Raw genomic sequence first — 16,711 nt, 5'->3', positions numbered from 1 at the left:
GATAGAACTTTTTCTGAGGATTACAAAATATGTTTTGTATTTTATGTCAAGGAGTGCGCTTATATTATATTTCTTCTTTGAAAGTACTAAAATATAGTAACCTGTTTTCCCTAAAATTCAAAAACATTGCAATTTCATTAAAGCCTGTTTTCTGAATTTTCAGGCGAAAATTTTTAATAGGATATTAAAGCATCAAGTCTCAACTTTATCTTGATGTTTAAGATGGAAATTAGAGTGTTCATTAATACTCTAAGTAGCTATAATTTAGTATAGCTACAGGGCCATTTTATGTAAAAAGTGAACCTTGCTCTTTGTACAGTTGTACTGGGGAGTCACAGATAAGAGATGAATAGAAAAAATGGCAGTGTCCATGTTTTCCTGTAGGAAACCCAAATATTAACTGTCTGAACAAAACAGAAAAATAGGAAGTGTACAACACAATGAATTAAAGATTCTGTGAAAGTAAATGAGGAATGCATTTCAAGCAGAGGGGAGCATATACATGTAATATCCAATCGTAGCACTACTAGGGATGTGCGATTTTATCGGTTTACCAGTATATCGTAATTTTTTTGTTGTGTGATATGTATCGTGATAAGGAGACCTAAATACCGGTATTTAGGAACATATTACAAAGTCCAGAAATTATTCATTTATTTGTTCAATCTTTCAAATTACAATTACAGAGAGTCTAAAAAATGTTGTAAAAGGTGAAAAGAACGGCATCTTACCATCCAAACATGATTAATTTTATTTGCATAAAAATTTCAAAAAAAGTGAAATTTTGTTTTCTAACATATTTTTAACAAAAATAAAGACCATTCATTTAAAATCATTGTGAAAATTGGTTGTAAAATATCCTGATATTATCTTGATATATTTGGAAAAAATCGTGATATATCGCAATACGAAATTTTTAGCGATACCCATCCCTAAGCACTACTGGTGTTATAACCCCTGCTTAAAAAACCTGAGGAGGGGGATATATAGTGGTGGGGGTGTCAATCCGTCTGTCTGTTAAACTTTGGGGTATCCATCCTTGATCCGCTTATTTAAGGTCTCCCAGAGCAAAACAAGGAATTTGCCATTATAATCATACAGGAGGCAGATGGTATCATTTTGTTAGCTCATCAGTGCTCACAGTACTTCTAGTTTTAGTTCTTTTCTTTTCTAGAATATGGACCATATCTCAAGAGCACTTTGGCCAATTTTTGTCGAATGTCACAAGATATCCATGGCCAATTGCCATTGGGTTTCATTTTTTACCAAATATGGGTGTGAACCTTAAACAAGGGGGAGATAATATGTTGTAAATTAAAATGGCAAAGGACACATCTCAAGTTCACTTCAAAGTTGACCTAAAATGATGTTTTTTTAAAAACCTATATTTTACATATTGGTGAAAAGAAGCAATATGAACTTGTAATCAACATACCAGAAATCGCTCAATATTTGCATGTGTTTAGAAATGCATGTGGAAAACCTTTAAAAATTAAAAAAAGTATTTCCATGAAAACTCATTGAAGCTTAAAGAACTTTCCTTTGCCAGTCATTAAGGTATTAAAAGATGTACTGACAACATCCATGACATGCCTTTAGTCTATATGATGCAGATCATAACAACTGGAAATAAGCCCTAATTTTTTAGCAGATCATGCTTTACATCCAAGACAAATTTATAATAACACCACGGGTAGCACACCAAAATAACAAATAACACATCTAAGTTGTAATACTAGTATCCATGCACTTAGCTTTAATATGTTTTTAGTATATAAATAACATGCAAAGGAGTATTGTTTTGTATTTTTTTTCCATATAGTTTCACAAAATTAACAAATCCACAGATTCCACACAGGAAGGAAATTAAAGATAAAAATCACATCTTTTGTGCAAAAAAGGTCCATGGCAAATGCAACAGTTATCGACATATAATTCAACCATCAGGCATGTTCACGAAGCTATCTTAGGACTACGGTGTGTCCTAAGAACGTCTTAGGAAATGTCCTAGTCTTAAGTCAGTTCCTCGAACCTTTCCTAAATTTAAGAACTTGCTTAAGTTTTTCCTAACTTTAGGACAACATAAAGCTTGTCCTAAGATCATCCTAAGTTTGTTGTGATGCTTTTGATTTTGAACATTGCAAGTATTATCGACAATTTCTTGTTTCTCAGCAGTCCGTTTATGAGCTGATGATTTACACAAAATTTAAAAAGAAATGTTACCAAAAGGCCTCTTCTTTGCAACATATACCCGGTATTAGTGGGGGGGGCTAAACCAACAAGAAAGGTAAAACCCAATTTTCAGTGCCTATATTATGTACTGAGTATATGCTTGCAAAAAAAAGTTGGGGGGCACCCCCCCCCCCCAAGTTCCGATGCCTTTGGTTGTGATTTTTATGATGCAAGTATAAGCGACATTTCTTGTTTCTCAGCAGTCAGTGTATGAGCTGATGATTTACACAAATGATTAAACAAAAAGTGTTACCCATGGGCCTCTTCTTTGCAACATAAGTTACAATTTTCGATAGTTTTGATACAGAGGATGATATATATATTTTCCACTTTATCAAGAAGCACCTAAATATCGCACTTGAAAATTTCGAGTTTTTCTTATTACTAATAGGGGCAATTGGGGTAAGTGGACACATTAAGGGTTAAATCGGAGTCTGAAAACTTTTAACCTAAACCAATCTTTCTTGTAGTATACTAAACTCATAGTTCACTCTTATCTCCTAGTAGTGTAAAATAGTTTTCAACTTAATGCAAAAAAATTGAAAAATATGGGCTTTGAAGTTTAATTTTAAAAAGTGTTTACTTACCCCATAGATTTGGGGTAAATGGTCAATTTTGAAAAATGTGAAAATAAAGTACACATTATCTTTAAGTATACAATTAGTCACATTTTTATATTTAATTATGTACAAAGTTAAAATTAGTTAATTTATTTTTAATTTTCTTACTTCCAAATTGAAATTATTTAATTTTATGAAATTAATCACTGTTTGTTATCTTTACTTTTTCATTTATGAAAAACATTGAAATGCATATTTTTTTCTAAATTTAATGGCATAAAATTATTGATATAATTCAAAAGCTCAAAACATCAAATTTTTAAAAGGATTTAACATGTTACAAAACATTTCTGCAACACAAAAGAAAGTGGAACATCAAATGAAAGAAAAAAATTATCAGTGCTTGTCACATACACACTAATATTATCAATTAATCTATATGGAAAATTATGGCTGAATCAGTGAGTATAAAACAATAGCTGAGAAAGAAAAAAATTAATTATATTTTTATTATATCACAAAAATTATTTATCACAAAACATACTCTTCCCTTCTTCTTTACCTTGCTGGTAGCAACAACTCTTGCAGCTCTTAACTTCGGCTATTTCCGTGTCGCCGATATTGAACGATAATTAATTACTTGTGACGTAGCAGTGACGTTGCGGTCTAACAATTCTTATGTTGGACCAGCAGGCCGGTCAACAGTGAAATTGTTAGACCGATGTAATAAACATTTCTTTTGTTGGACTTTTTATTAGTAATAAATATATAGAAAGCTATTTATAAGGGTATACATGTAACAATAGAATATACTGAGGTCACATGTACATGGAAATGGATTTCCTTTTTTAATGTTATGTAATTTTTTTCCCGTAAAAATGTCACCAAAAATTATTTATTTATGATTTTATTGATAAATGTTAAAGAAACAAGTGTTCATTGTAAGTTAGGATGTCCTAACTTAAGATCTTCCTAAGCCACCGTCGAGATACCTCTTATGATATGTCTTAAGTTGATCTTAGGATGTTCCTAACTTTCTTCCTAAGTCATATCTTAGGAATAATCTTAGGACAAATCTTAGGAAAGTTTCAAGGACATGCCTGATGTTTGTACATCATTCTTGTAGACCTTATTTAAAATTGAATATGGGAACATATTCTTATTTATGGTAACATCAAACTTCAAAAGAACCTGGCATATGAGAGGACAAATGTTTTTAAGCATTTATACCCCATGTGGTATTTAAAATGTAGGTATCAGACATTGGGGCGTAGGTCCTCCCCCCTTCCCCATTTTCAACAGGGACGTTGCAGTGTAGTCGAAGAAGGGTATAAGTGGTAGTGTTTGGAAGAAAAATTTGGTACTGAAAGATATTCGATCCTAACACCGGTTCATTCTACCTATTCCCACTTTTTGAAAATCGTGTAGAAAAAATTAAGATTTTATGTGGGAATAGGTGGAATTTTTGCGTAAACTAATGATTTACTATATAAACATATAACTAACTGTAAAAACAGTGATTAATAAACACCTGTTGGAACATATAAGACAGGTAAATTTGCTTTTTTAAATTACATGTATAATCAGACTTTTCCCCTAATATTTGAAGGTAAATGGATATTTTAAAGTGAATTTCATCATGTTTTCCCCTTTAATTGTCTTTTCTTAAATTAAGCTTTTAAATGCATTTTTTAACATAATAATCAATTTATTCAAGGTTTTAAATCAATCTAGAAAGTTTATTAGAATTCTCAAGAACAGCAACGACATGATTGGTAATATTTCTATGGAAGCATCATCAGGTGGTGTAGATTCAAGTTTGGTCAAATCATGAGCCCCGGGGTAGGGTGGGGCCACAATGGACAATCAAAGTTTTACATAGGAATATACAAGGAAAATGTTCTTCTTAAGAACAGCTAAGCTAAGATTGGGCCTTTTTTATATATTGAAGCATCCTCAGATGGTGTGTATTCAAGATTGTTAAAAATCATGAGCCCCGGGGGAAGGGTGAGGCCACAATTGTGATTTAAGGTTTTTTTTGTGCTCAGGTGAGCGATGTGGCCCCTTGTTTTAAGTTATAATAATGTACATATTTCATCACTCTTGTAAAACTTTAAAGGATAAGGTATAAGGATGTTAGTCCCCCCTCTTCCCGGTATAAAACACCCAATACTAAAATCACTTGTATTTTTTTTTATTCAAGTGCTTAACAATTAGTGTTAAAAAAAATATGTGCATATGCTCTACATAAAAAGAACATTCATAGCAATACAACAAAAAACACTTTCACCATTCATTAAACCGATTCAACCTACAATATAAAATCACTTGCACCCCATCGGATACACAATAAAGCTAAAACCTGCACGAAATAAATATAATCAATGTCTATATAAAACTGTACGTTTTACATATTCTCTATACCTTAGTCCTATTTAAATGGACTTTTCACAACATAAATTGTATATGCAGTATAAGTCATAAAGTTCTTGAGGAAACTTACTGAAAAAATATGGTGGGTTTTTATTTCTTCTAGACACTATTACATGTACATTGCAATCACTTTATAAGACATCATTGAGAAATATTGAAAAACATACATGGCTTAAATTATCCATTTTACTTACATTAAGATGGATGTTTATTTGAGAGAAAATCGCTTGTAGCGTTACAACAATGATTTTATTTCTTCACAAAATTCTATTTTAAAATTTTGTTAGAATGTAGCCTATACCTTTATTTTGATCTACAGATTTTAAATTATTAATACATGGTATATCCTTATCTCACAATTTACAATAAGAATATACTTATAACCCCCCTCCCCCCAAAAAAGAAAGAAAAGTAATTTATAGATCCAGGGACCGATATACTAAGTATAGACTTGAACATGTAGGTCCTTGCAATTGATAATCGTAATCTGTCTTAGAAATATTCACTTTTAACAGGCTAAAAATCGGACCGAGAGTTATGTTTGTTAATTATCTGAGCAGCCTATTATTTGGTTAGTGTATCAGTTCTTTTCCCTATTGTTTACATGATATGTAACAATTGTTTTTCAAAATCATTTCAGTTAGTATATTGTCCTATTAATGAAATTCAAATGCTTCTTCAAGGAAGGTTTTAATAGTGAATATACAACAATGCGTAAATAGACAATATGACATTGTAAACAAATATAATTGTACTTGGTACAAGGAAGTCAGTATCGGGATGGTTAAAGGATTAACATAAAAATATGTCATATGTATAACAGTACTTCAAGATGAGCACCGGATTTCAAAAACACGTTTTGCATAAGGATTTAGTATAATTTTCAAGCTTCAAAGATCAAACTTAATACCTATAACAGATATTCTTCCTTTTCACGAAAAAAAATGCATGGTCATATGATACTTGATCATGCAAATAAAATAATAAAGCATACTTGAAGAATTTAAATTAATCATTAACAATCAAAGGTTAATACATGTACATATAATAGACTCATTTGCTTATATTCCAAATATAATGTACATCCTGAGATACTTATTTTTAAACTTAATTTATACTCTAGTAATTAAGCTAATGCTTACTTTGTAATAAAAGAGTATATATTTTCAAAACGTGACAAAAATTGCAATAATTATCATATTAGATACATGGATTTGCATGACTAGATTTTTCGGAAACATTGGTATTGAGGGAAAAAATTGCAAAATAACTACAGTGTACATCTCCTTCTCAAATATACTTTTATCATCGATCAAAAATCAATTTGAGTCACATGCACTTCCCTTCTCTGGTATTCAATAGGTTAACATTTCTTATCTTATCAGCAGGGGTTGCACGTGCTTACATCATGTCAAGTTATATTTATTTTGTATAAATAAACACGAGACACTTCATACCAGGTATATACTCAATTCCTCGAATCACTTCTCTAGACCCAATTTCAAACAACTACGCTCTAATCTTATCCAAGTCAAGTGTTAAGAATTCATATGCCAGGGAAACATGGGTAAACTGTTTACCTTAAACGAGTATCTCAGTGCATACTTGCGACCAATTGTATAGCATTACCCTTATGTAAAATAAGGAACATTTTCCTTACAGGAGATGTTGGAATCACTTGGATGAGGGGCCCTGATAATTCTGATAGTCCTCTTCTGGCATGTTAGGGTCTTCAGAAAGAGACTGAAGATTTTGGTAATGACCTTCATCACCACCTACGTTCGCATAAATAGATTCTCCTGCATTAAATACCGGATTGGTTGTTCCTTGTTCTGTTTTTGTCTTACGGACTTTGGTTGGCTTGCTCTTTTTTGCACTCTTTGTACTCTGGACTTTCATTGGTAGATACTCCTCTGTCGGTTGTTGCGTACTTGGATCCATGGCCGTGTACTCTTCTTGAGGTAGATCTTCATTGAAGCTTTGCTGTGCTGCACCTTCATAGACCTCTTGTGGAAAATCTGGTTGATTAGATCCCACATCTTCATAAGTTTCCGTGGGCATGTTACTTTGAGTGGCTGGGGGATTCACCTCTTCATACTCCTCCGTGGGGGCTCCTACGGGTTCTTGTGGTTCTGGTTTCCCATTATGCTTATCATTTTTTCCTTTTTTAGATTTAAACTTTTTTGACAACTTATTGAATGGTCCCTTCTTTTTCTTGTGAAACTGTGACTGCCCTGTATGGAAGTCTATAGTAGCTTGATTTTCATACACCTCCTGTGGTTCTTCGTCGTGATCGGTTTGCTTCTGAGCTTTTTTCTACAAAACCCAATAAAGCATTAAAAACGTTGCCTACTAGTATCTATAACAAGACGAATACACATCTATTAGATACCTGTACCTATAATACAAGCAAACCTTTGCAATACCTGCATCTATGGACTTACGTTCTTTTCTGTTGGATCTCTTATATATCGACCTTTCTTGTCTTGCTCCTGTTGAGCTCCAATGGCAATCCTTCTATGGTCTATAGTGGCTGTGTTTTCGTACGGTCTAGGGTGTCCGTGAAAGACGTTCAAGTCCTCTTTGCTAGGAAGCTGGCCTTCAGAAGAATCTTTCTTTTTTCTCTTGATCTGAAAATAAATTAAGTGATCTTTAATAAGAGAAAGTACTTTGGAGTTATATTTAATTCATGCACAGAATAGTTACTTCTATTCTCAAAATGGTTATATATTTATTTACATGTAATAACTGGCTGATTGGACGTTTTGTTTCTCCGCCACTTTCATGACCGTTTGTCTGACTGTAACCTTTCGACCTTCTGCGAAGACAGCAGACGACAACCACAAGAATGCAGATCACCGCCACTCCGCCAACGGCACAACCGATAATGACGGGAAGAAAATCGTCTTCGTCTGGTGTGGGTGTGGACACCTCCTCGCAGATGGTTACATTGCCTGACAATTTCTCCCGAGTTCCTCTGGGACAGCAGTGGTCGGTACTGTTCATACCATGTTTGCATACTAAGCATTTCACAGAACCACCCTCTAATGTGCAGTTTTCACACAGATCATCACATTTATAGCAGTTCTGATTTTTTTCATAATATCCCAAAGGACATTGTAAAACACAGATAGTGAATATCTCCTCCACCCCGAAAGTCGTCAGGGACTCTGTGACAGTTGTGTCTTCGAAAGTCACAGTATGTGGTGTAGTTTCTGTGGACGCACTGACGCCTGGAAGGGTCGTGGCACGAAACGGACATGATGCTCCGTCTGCGATGTTGAGGGTTTTAAAATCCGAATTCACTGAAGAACAGTTTGAATATTCTGAACATGATAAACAACATGCCGTATCGTTAGAATTTTCAGAACAGCAAGCATATTGATCCTCGGCGAGGGTACAGTCCTACAATAACAAGAAAACAGATATACTACATATAGTAGTTTACAAGGGACAGGCTTTGAATAGGCCTACACTAGTCCAGATCTCGTGGAACTAGGAAATAAATGGCAGGAACAATAGTATTCATTGTTACACTGGAAAAAAATGTTTTGTTTATCCATAAACATGTATGCTTAAAAAATTACAGCAGTATGTTTAAAAAGCCGGGAAGATGGCATATATACTTCCCTATTAATACTGAGCTTGACATTGTATAAAACTAATTAAATTCTTTCATATTCTTTTGTTTGGGCCATAGCTGTTTACAAAATGTATATTTCTGTGCCACGTATACCTTCACGACACTCAAATGCATTTGTTTTAGAAACAGAATTTCGTTGCATTTCAACTAACCAATACTTAGAAGTTGGCATGTAGAAATAAAGGTAGGATTCTGGTAATCGTACATATAAGCCATGCTTAATGCTTGATCTTGGAAGTTTGGGTTAAAGAAGATGGGCCAACAAAATGCACATTGCTTCAAAATTAATTTGTAAACTTTATTATTGATAGAGTAACTTTTTATTATTCTGAAGTAATGAAATAATGACAAACGAAATCGGCTTTATTCGTTAAATTCTCATGACAAATATTATTACACTGTATATTATCTAAAAAATATATAATACTCCTGGGCCTCGAAGATGGTACAATTCTCAGTTAACCTTGGACTTTCAGTAAGGCGTGGCATTCTCGACGTTACATAATTAGTTTCTGAAATTTACACAGCTTTCGTTCAATTTTGAAATATACATGGGTTAGAAATTCAGGCGAATGCCAACGAGTGCAGCAAACAGCCAATAACAGTATCGCATACGACAGCGAGGTGGAACTTCGGTCGTCTCAACAACAATTTAAAGTCCCTGATGAGAATCTATTCGCTATTTGACAGAAAAGAATGCCACGCCTTACTGAAAATCCAAGGTTAACTGAGAATTGCACTAAGCAGTAAACAGTCTTTCTTGGAGACAAGCGCGCTGACCTGTTACGTACACATATTATGTGGTATTACAAGTGCTTATTGCCGCAGGACCTGGGGAGGGGGACACGTGGGATATTTCATGAGTGCGTGGGTGTCCTGTCTCATATATAATCGTGTGTTTTTGTATATCAATTTATTTGCAGTGGCCGTGTATGCTGAATTCTCGTCTTACCACTATGTCCAATGTGTTGTGCGCCATGATGACCTCTGTTCTGTTTTGGCTTTTGTTATTATATAAAAATAATTTTAAAAATCTTTGTTTTAGTGAACTAAACATTTCTATTGATTTATTGTTTTCTTTTATTGTGTATTTAAAATTTACAATGAAATTTCTTCCTGTCCTTAAGCCTCTAAACGCCTCATGTATGACACTTACAAGAAACATATATTGACGCAAGCGTCAAAAATTCAGTAATTAGAAAATGAAATTTGCGTGACCTGTTTTTAAAATTTCTTATATTTATCTATTAAAGTATCCTCGTGACATGAAACACTTGCATGCGACATTGCCGATTTTCTTCATGCATAATGCATGTACAATATTCATGCGCAGATCTAAAGGGAGGGTCGGGGGGGGGGGGGGTCAGGACCCCCCTGAAATTTACCAGGTTAAAAAATGTATATACTGAAACAAGAAAAAAGGTACTATGGACCCCCTTGGAAAACACAGACCCCCCTGGTAAACATGAATATGTGTGAAATGGGTGGGAAAAGTTAAAGATTTGAGGCAATGAAAGTCACCAAACCTCCGTTTGGGCGAGTTTTACTTTGGGTTTTTTTTTTTTTTGCTTGTCAAAATATTTCTGAGATTGGATTTATTTTTGACTGAGGTGAACCCCCCCCTGGAAAAAAATTCTGGATCCGCGCCTGATATTATATGTACATGTATAAGCAAACTGTCCAGAGACCTCTGCGTCGGTATTTAAATTGTAAACGAACCGCTATGGTGGAAGTTTGATGTTTAAGTAGTTTTTACATAAAAGTACAGAACTAAAATTTAAACTAAGCTTTAGTTTTACTTTATTAAAAACGCAACAAATATGAAATATGTTGGGCTCGTCGCTCTCTCTTAGAGGATATTAACATCCCTCAAACTCCCTCTAGATCCACCACTACATTTCTTCTCTTTCAGTCTCTTTGTTTTGGTGTTGAGACGTGGCGGGAAAACGCATGGCACATTGTAAAACGCGCTGTATCCTAGTCTCTTGGACCAAAATGTTGTAAGATTCTGTGCTTTTAAGAAATAAATATTTCATTAAATTTTTGAAAATTTTCCGTAGAAAATGTATAAATATACACGTCATTTCAAAATAAATACGACAAATCCCGTTTAGGCTGTTTAAAAAGAGAAAGTAAAATTGTTAATTTACAACGCTGTCTTTGTTTTAGACTATGCCTACGTATAACTTCGTCGCACTTCAATCATGTCGGAGTATGTCAATCAGGATTGGATGAAACACTTACCCAGATTATTTATAAGATTTTAATTTTATGATTATTGTGCTTTTTGTAGCCTAGGTCACACAAGTCGTTTGACCCCCCACTCAAACGCCTTGGAGCATACTGTAGATAAAATTTTCACCACGGGGCGGCGCTGTTAAAGAACATTAACTCTAAATTTTTATGGCGACTCCGCTGAAAGTCATTACGTTTAAAAAGTATATACTGTCAAACATTCTATACATTTCTTTTTTTTTAATTCAGCAAGTGATTAGAAAGTGTGTACTCTAACATTTAGACTGATTATTATTTCATCTGCAAACTCCTACACCTGCATACGCACTGTGTGTACCAGATGACTAATGACCTATATAAATTACTACGGCACACTGTAAATTATCTTCAACTTCAAGCATCAATTTCGGTTAAATAAGGTATAACATTAACTTCCCATAACCCGTAGCTAGCACTGCAAATATGTCGAACCTATTTGCTAATTTCTCCAAGCATACTTTCTGTGATGTTTTTAAAGGAAAGTCGATTCTAAGATCAGCCAAAACTCTGCTGTCAAATGTTTATTTTTGTTCAACCAATCACAGGCTTTATCAAATTCTGGATAAGCCTCGTTCTGAAGTAAAAATATTTATAGTGGAATGCTCCTAGACGTTTGGTGTGAGACCATGCATCGATGCAACAAACGTGTAGGTGACCTAGACTATGCTTTTTGTTAAACATTTGAAAATATCTTTGTTTAATATTCTATAATATGAACGTTAGATATTTTTATTTAAATTGTTGTAACTCCGCAGAAACGCAGGTCGACTTCAAACTTTCATATCAAGTAACCGACCGCCTCCTGGCGGCCGGTAAAAACTAGAATTCATAACACATTAAGGACCTTGGTAAAAGAATACTAATAAGGCTGGATTTTGCTATACTTTAAAACAAATTGCCTGACATACAATACTAATTATTTGTATCCGAATCACTTTGATCTTGGAAAAGAGACCTTTTAAAATCATAAGACACTTTTAGACTGGAAACAACGAACAAATGTACTTACGGTAAATTTGAATTAAATTGAATCAATGGTTAGAAAGTTATTAATCGGAGGCATTTTCTAATTTCAAAAGTTTTATTCTATGATAACGATAAAAGTAATAGTCTGTAGCTAAACTTGTGAAAATTTTGATTTAAATTAGTAAATATTTAGGTAATTAGGTAGAAAAAGTAAATAATACAAAGCAGTTTACGAAAGTCAAATAGCAAACTTTGACGGACAACATATTAAACGGACAACAGCTAGGCATGACGGACAACATATTACCAAGACTGATATCTGTGGCTAGACGAACAACATAGTGATAGGAGATCGAGACACACATCGGTAAAACTGACAGTCTATCAGTAACAACAGCCAAACGGACAACAGCTAGGCATGACGGACAACATATTAGCAAGAATTATTACAATGGCAAGACGGACAACTATAGACGGACAACATGAGAATCAAAACAAGGGAAACATGCACTGACAGTCCAGCAGTGTTCAGTAAAAATAGAATGAATGTACATGCATTGGGAAAAGCCCAGAAAACGTTTGTTTTTCTGAATTTAGTTATACAGTGTATGTGCTTTATATGTACAGGACTTAAAATATGTATGCATATTTTTGAGATAACAAAAGAATCTGATGATATTATATAGATTTTGCTGAAATTGTTTAACTAAAGTAAACTAGATAGTTTATATGGACGGTTTTTATCGATGTCTTGACATCGTATGATGCGAGATAATGTGTTTATCTAGTCATAACAGGTAGACAAACAATAAATTCACATTTTTTTGCTGACGAGTTCTATGCAATTTATCTACGTACTCTTTAGGGGATTTTGTAATATATGTGCTTGAGGTAGAAAAGAAAGTCTTCGTCCATGAATTAAAAAAAAAACTTATGCTTTGTCTGGTTGAAATTCGTTTGAAAGGTTTAGATTTCATTTAGTTCATGATGGAGAAGATGGTTATACTTTCTCTTTTTCTTTCTTTTTTTTTTCTTTGGTCAATAAATATGCACCAGAAATCGGGGAAAATAAGACCAAAACATGTCTTTGTTCAGTCAGATCCTCTAGCTGGTCCCCCTAACTGTACCTGTGGACGATTGCTCTATCCATCAAGCTTGTCGACTGTGACCTTTGAGCCACTGTTGCGGAAAATCCCATTGTACAAACTTCTTCTAATTGGTTAATTGACATATACTGAATGATTTTGTCATCTCCAACCACACTGGAATAATTTCCCACTCTAGAAACTCCTAGTGGATTGCGGAAAACATAAAGCTATCCGTATCTATATATAAATATATATTACATTACATGTATATTTGTGTCATCGGTTTTCCTGGGTTTTCTATTTAAATAAGAAAAAAAGCAGTTCAAGGAACGGGTGAAGGAAGTTTGAAGTGAAATAAGACAGTGTGTGTTCAACGTTAAAAACTTGTTCAGTGTTTTTATTGTGTATTCCCTATGCAAGACTTATCAAATAATCAAATCTGACCTAAACTAGAAACCAGTATTCACTATAGATATGACATTTCGTTGAATATTAAATTACATTTAAAAAGATGCAATTTTTTCTAGACTAATGCAAATAAAACCTCAAACGTTTAAAAAATGGCTGCAGATTGCAGTGAATCATGTTCAGTATTTTGCTATCGTTTACTAACATTACATTTTGTAGTATCATTTTACATAAACTTTTAAAACTTTAAAGTACAAACTTATTAATGGAAGTATTGTATTACATCTTACATCCGCCAGTTGGATTATTTTGAGTGTGTTGTTTCTAATGATATGTTACAAGGACAAACAAAAGCGATGAAGAAACCTTGGTCCATTGTGTAACTGAACAAAAAAATTGCATCAGCCCCATAGATCATTGAAGAATGCATGAAATTTAAAATTGGTATGCATATACATGTATACTATTCTCTTTAGAGAAGTGGACAGCCTTTCGCTTACTTTTTTCGTGGATATGTTGGCGAAAGCTTGTCCACTTCTCTAAAAAGAATAACATACGTACATGTCTATAGTAAACTTGACTCCATATATAAAACTCGTGTAAAAAAGAGATGATAAAGAAAAACAAGTTTATTTGACAAGGAAGCTAATTTCAATATCAAGGTAAAGATCTATAAAAAGAGACTGAAAACGGGTCGATTTTAATTCAATAAGTACCATTTCTGTACTTAAATCTTGAATGGGACTGTGGAGTTTTGCAAACTTTCGCCATCTTTATCACAAGTCACGTCTTATCTTAACAATCGATGTTTTAAAGCTATAGAAATGACTGGTTATCCATTGGGTCTTATTTTACCTACATGTAACATTAATATTAATATTGCATATATAAAGATAAAAAACTAAACTTATAAATATAAAAATAGTTCAGAAATCCTGGGGATTAATAGATGGCTGTACATGGATATCTTAAATAATTTTCTTGCCTAACGACGACAGCGTATTTTCCTTTTGCATCCCATACCTACATTTAGCCCATGTATCTCCGTAAAAATCATGTACATGGACATTTCTTCGCAAAGAGAAATAGGTACATGTAGGTGATATCATGTACGTGCCCCCCCCCCCCCCCGACACACACACAGTTTATCTATTTATTTAAGCATGGAAAGATATCAACATAAATATTTCAAGCTTATTGGTGGATTTTGATGGGAGACCCCCCCCCCCTTCATATCTTTTTAACTTATTAAAAAAAGTACATGACATAAATTTTTACTCTGGAATAAATTCTTCCACAGGTTACCAAAGAGAGCTGTGCGTACATTATTTATACTAAACCTCCCTGTCATCCTCAATGAAAACAAACAGCTTTTTCTTTAAACTAATATCTACACCCAAAAGTGTCAAAGGGGGTGGTACCCACCCTTGAGGTTGAGGATCTAATAGTCTTTAAGACTCCCTCTCCTTTTTACTTTCAATAAAATGTAACTCTTTTTCCTTATAGTATACTCATTTATTACTAAAACTCAAGACAAACTAATACGGTTTATATTAGCTAGTACCCCGTTAGCTCCCTTAACATTATCATTACTTACATACATAGATATAGAATTTATATACAACGGCTGATTTCTTTACATTGATTTGCATGCATTCCATCAAAATTCTAAAATAAACACCTGTTGATTACAACTCGGAAGGAACACCGTAATACTTGATAAATAAGCCTATAATGTCCTACCTGTATGACAATCACAACCGTTACGATCACAAAAAGGATAAAATTCCTCCTCATTTCCTTGGTATCTTTTGTTTTCTGTTTCAGCTGCCTGGCTGGTGACACTAGCTTGTCTTTATCCGTATTATCTCATCTGAACTATACCTGCATTTAGTAGATGATACGAAACCAGGAAGTAGAAAAACTACACTCTTAGCTTTTGACCAAAGATTATTTTTGTTTGTGGGGGCCCATCCACAGGGACATTTATCGGGGTCTCTTTAAATGTCACGTATGCTATCAAGATTAAGTTTCTTTATATAAAAGCCGAGTGGAAAGGCTCGTCTTTTTGTGAAGGTTTAATGTGTCTAAAGTGTCTGACTTGTCGACCCTTTAAACAACCAACAAATCGTTGCCTACATGAGAGAGAGAGAGAGAGAGAGAGAGAGAGAGAGAGAGCTCTTCCTTTTCTTGGTTGCTTTTGAAGTAAGAAGACCGAGCAATAAAATCATCGTTCTATTTTGTACCGTGTCTTGTGGATAAAATGCGAAGTGTGAATGGTTATCCTAAAATGATCGGTGAAAGCATTTTTGTTTAAAATGATGTGATTTTTTTCACTACCATAAAAAAATAAATGTAACATTCGTTACCAAAAAAAGTTCCTATTCGAAAATTTATAAGGAAAAACACCATCAGACTTTATCAATGATGGCTGATTGACTCGATTTTTTCCTGTATAAACTGTATAAAGTTATTTTCGGATAGATTTTCCTTTCTGTTGAAATGGACTTTATCCATTAAAAAAAATCTTGGATCTTTCCCTCTAAGATAACATACAGACATACTTTTTCTCTTTCTTTTGGGGCAGGAAGTAACGCAATTAGTTAAAATACTTTAATTCATGAAATCTGTACAGAGAAGAGTATACTTGAAGTACCCCCTTACTGGTTTCCTTTATATCTGCACATGATTTTGAGAAACCGTTGACTAACGACGAATAAGATGATATGTGTAAGTATCTTAATTCTATCTTGTGTGTACTCGCAAATGGAGTGGCTTAAGAATGTCTGAGTCAGAGTAGAGGATGAATGATGTCGTAATTACACAGCAATTGTCATATAATTATTTATTTTGAACAAGCTTTGAGAAAATAAGAGAAACTCTGAATACTACGTGCATGTTACCAAGTTAGAACCGCAGCTTTCACAAACTTCACGTTGTCTTCCTTTGAAAATTAATTTTAATATTTATTCAGTTCACTCAATACGCAGGTGCTTGGAGTGGGGGGAGGGTACCCTTCTATAATTTACAACTACCTGATCGTTTCATTAGATTTCACTTTTAAAATATATACCAATATATATACATTTCATAATTCTTTTTTCCAT

The 16,711-nt window shown here is 33.8% G+C and overlaps 2 protein-coding genes across 2 annotated transcripts in view; both read right to left on the bottom strand.

Moving 5' to 3' along the window:
- The window catches only part of LOC134243140 (putative uncharacterized protein DDB_G0293878), a 476,688-nt gene that overhangs the window by 236,339 nt on the left and 223,638 nt on the right, over positions 1-16,711 (bottom strand). The gene's annotated exons all lie outside the window — the stretch shown is intronic.
- Positions 5,897-15,573, bottom strand: LOC134243130 (uncharacterized). The gene is made up of 4 exons (XM_062725358.1): positions 15,348-15,573; positions 7,965-8,630; positions 7,670-7,855; positions 5,897-7,541 (listed from the first exon to the last, which is right to left on the bottom strand). Exons 1-4 carry the CDS (start codon positions 15,399-15,401, stop codon positions 6,900-6,902), a joined length of 1,548 nt encoding a protein of 515 aa, XP_062581342.1. The 5' UTR covers positions 15,402-15,573; the 3' UTR covers positions 5,897-6,899.

This window comes from Saccostrea cucullata, unplaced genomic scaffold, assembly GCF_032062105.1.
Source record: "Saccostrea cucullata isolate Sc308-1 unplaced genomic scaffold, CSIRO_AGI_Scuc_v1 ctg161, whole genome shotgun sequence".
Taxonomy (NCBI): Eukaryota; Metazoa; Mollusca; class Bivalvia; order Ostreida; family Ostreidae; genus Saccostrea; species Saccostrea cuccullata.
Note: the sequence above shows the minus strand (reverse complement) of the source record. Positions and strands in the feature narration are given on the sequence as shown.

Bases quoted from the DNA above. Each gene is read 5' to 3' on its own strand.
- LOC134243130 (XM_062725358.1), bottom strand. From the start codon at position 15,401: ATGAGGAGGAATTTTATCCTTTTTGTGATCGTAACGGTTGTGATTGTC. The intron at 8,631-15,347 runs GTAGGACATTAT...TTGTTATTGTAG, and splicing joins CGGTTGTGATTGTCATACAG to GACTGTACCCTCGCCGAGGA. The intron at 7,542-7,669 runs GTAAGTCCATAG...TGGGTTTTGTAG, and splicing joins GAGATCCAACAGAAAAGAAC to AAAAAAGCTCAGAAGCAAAC.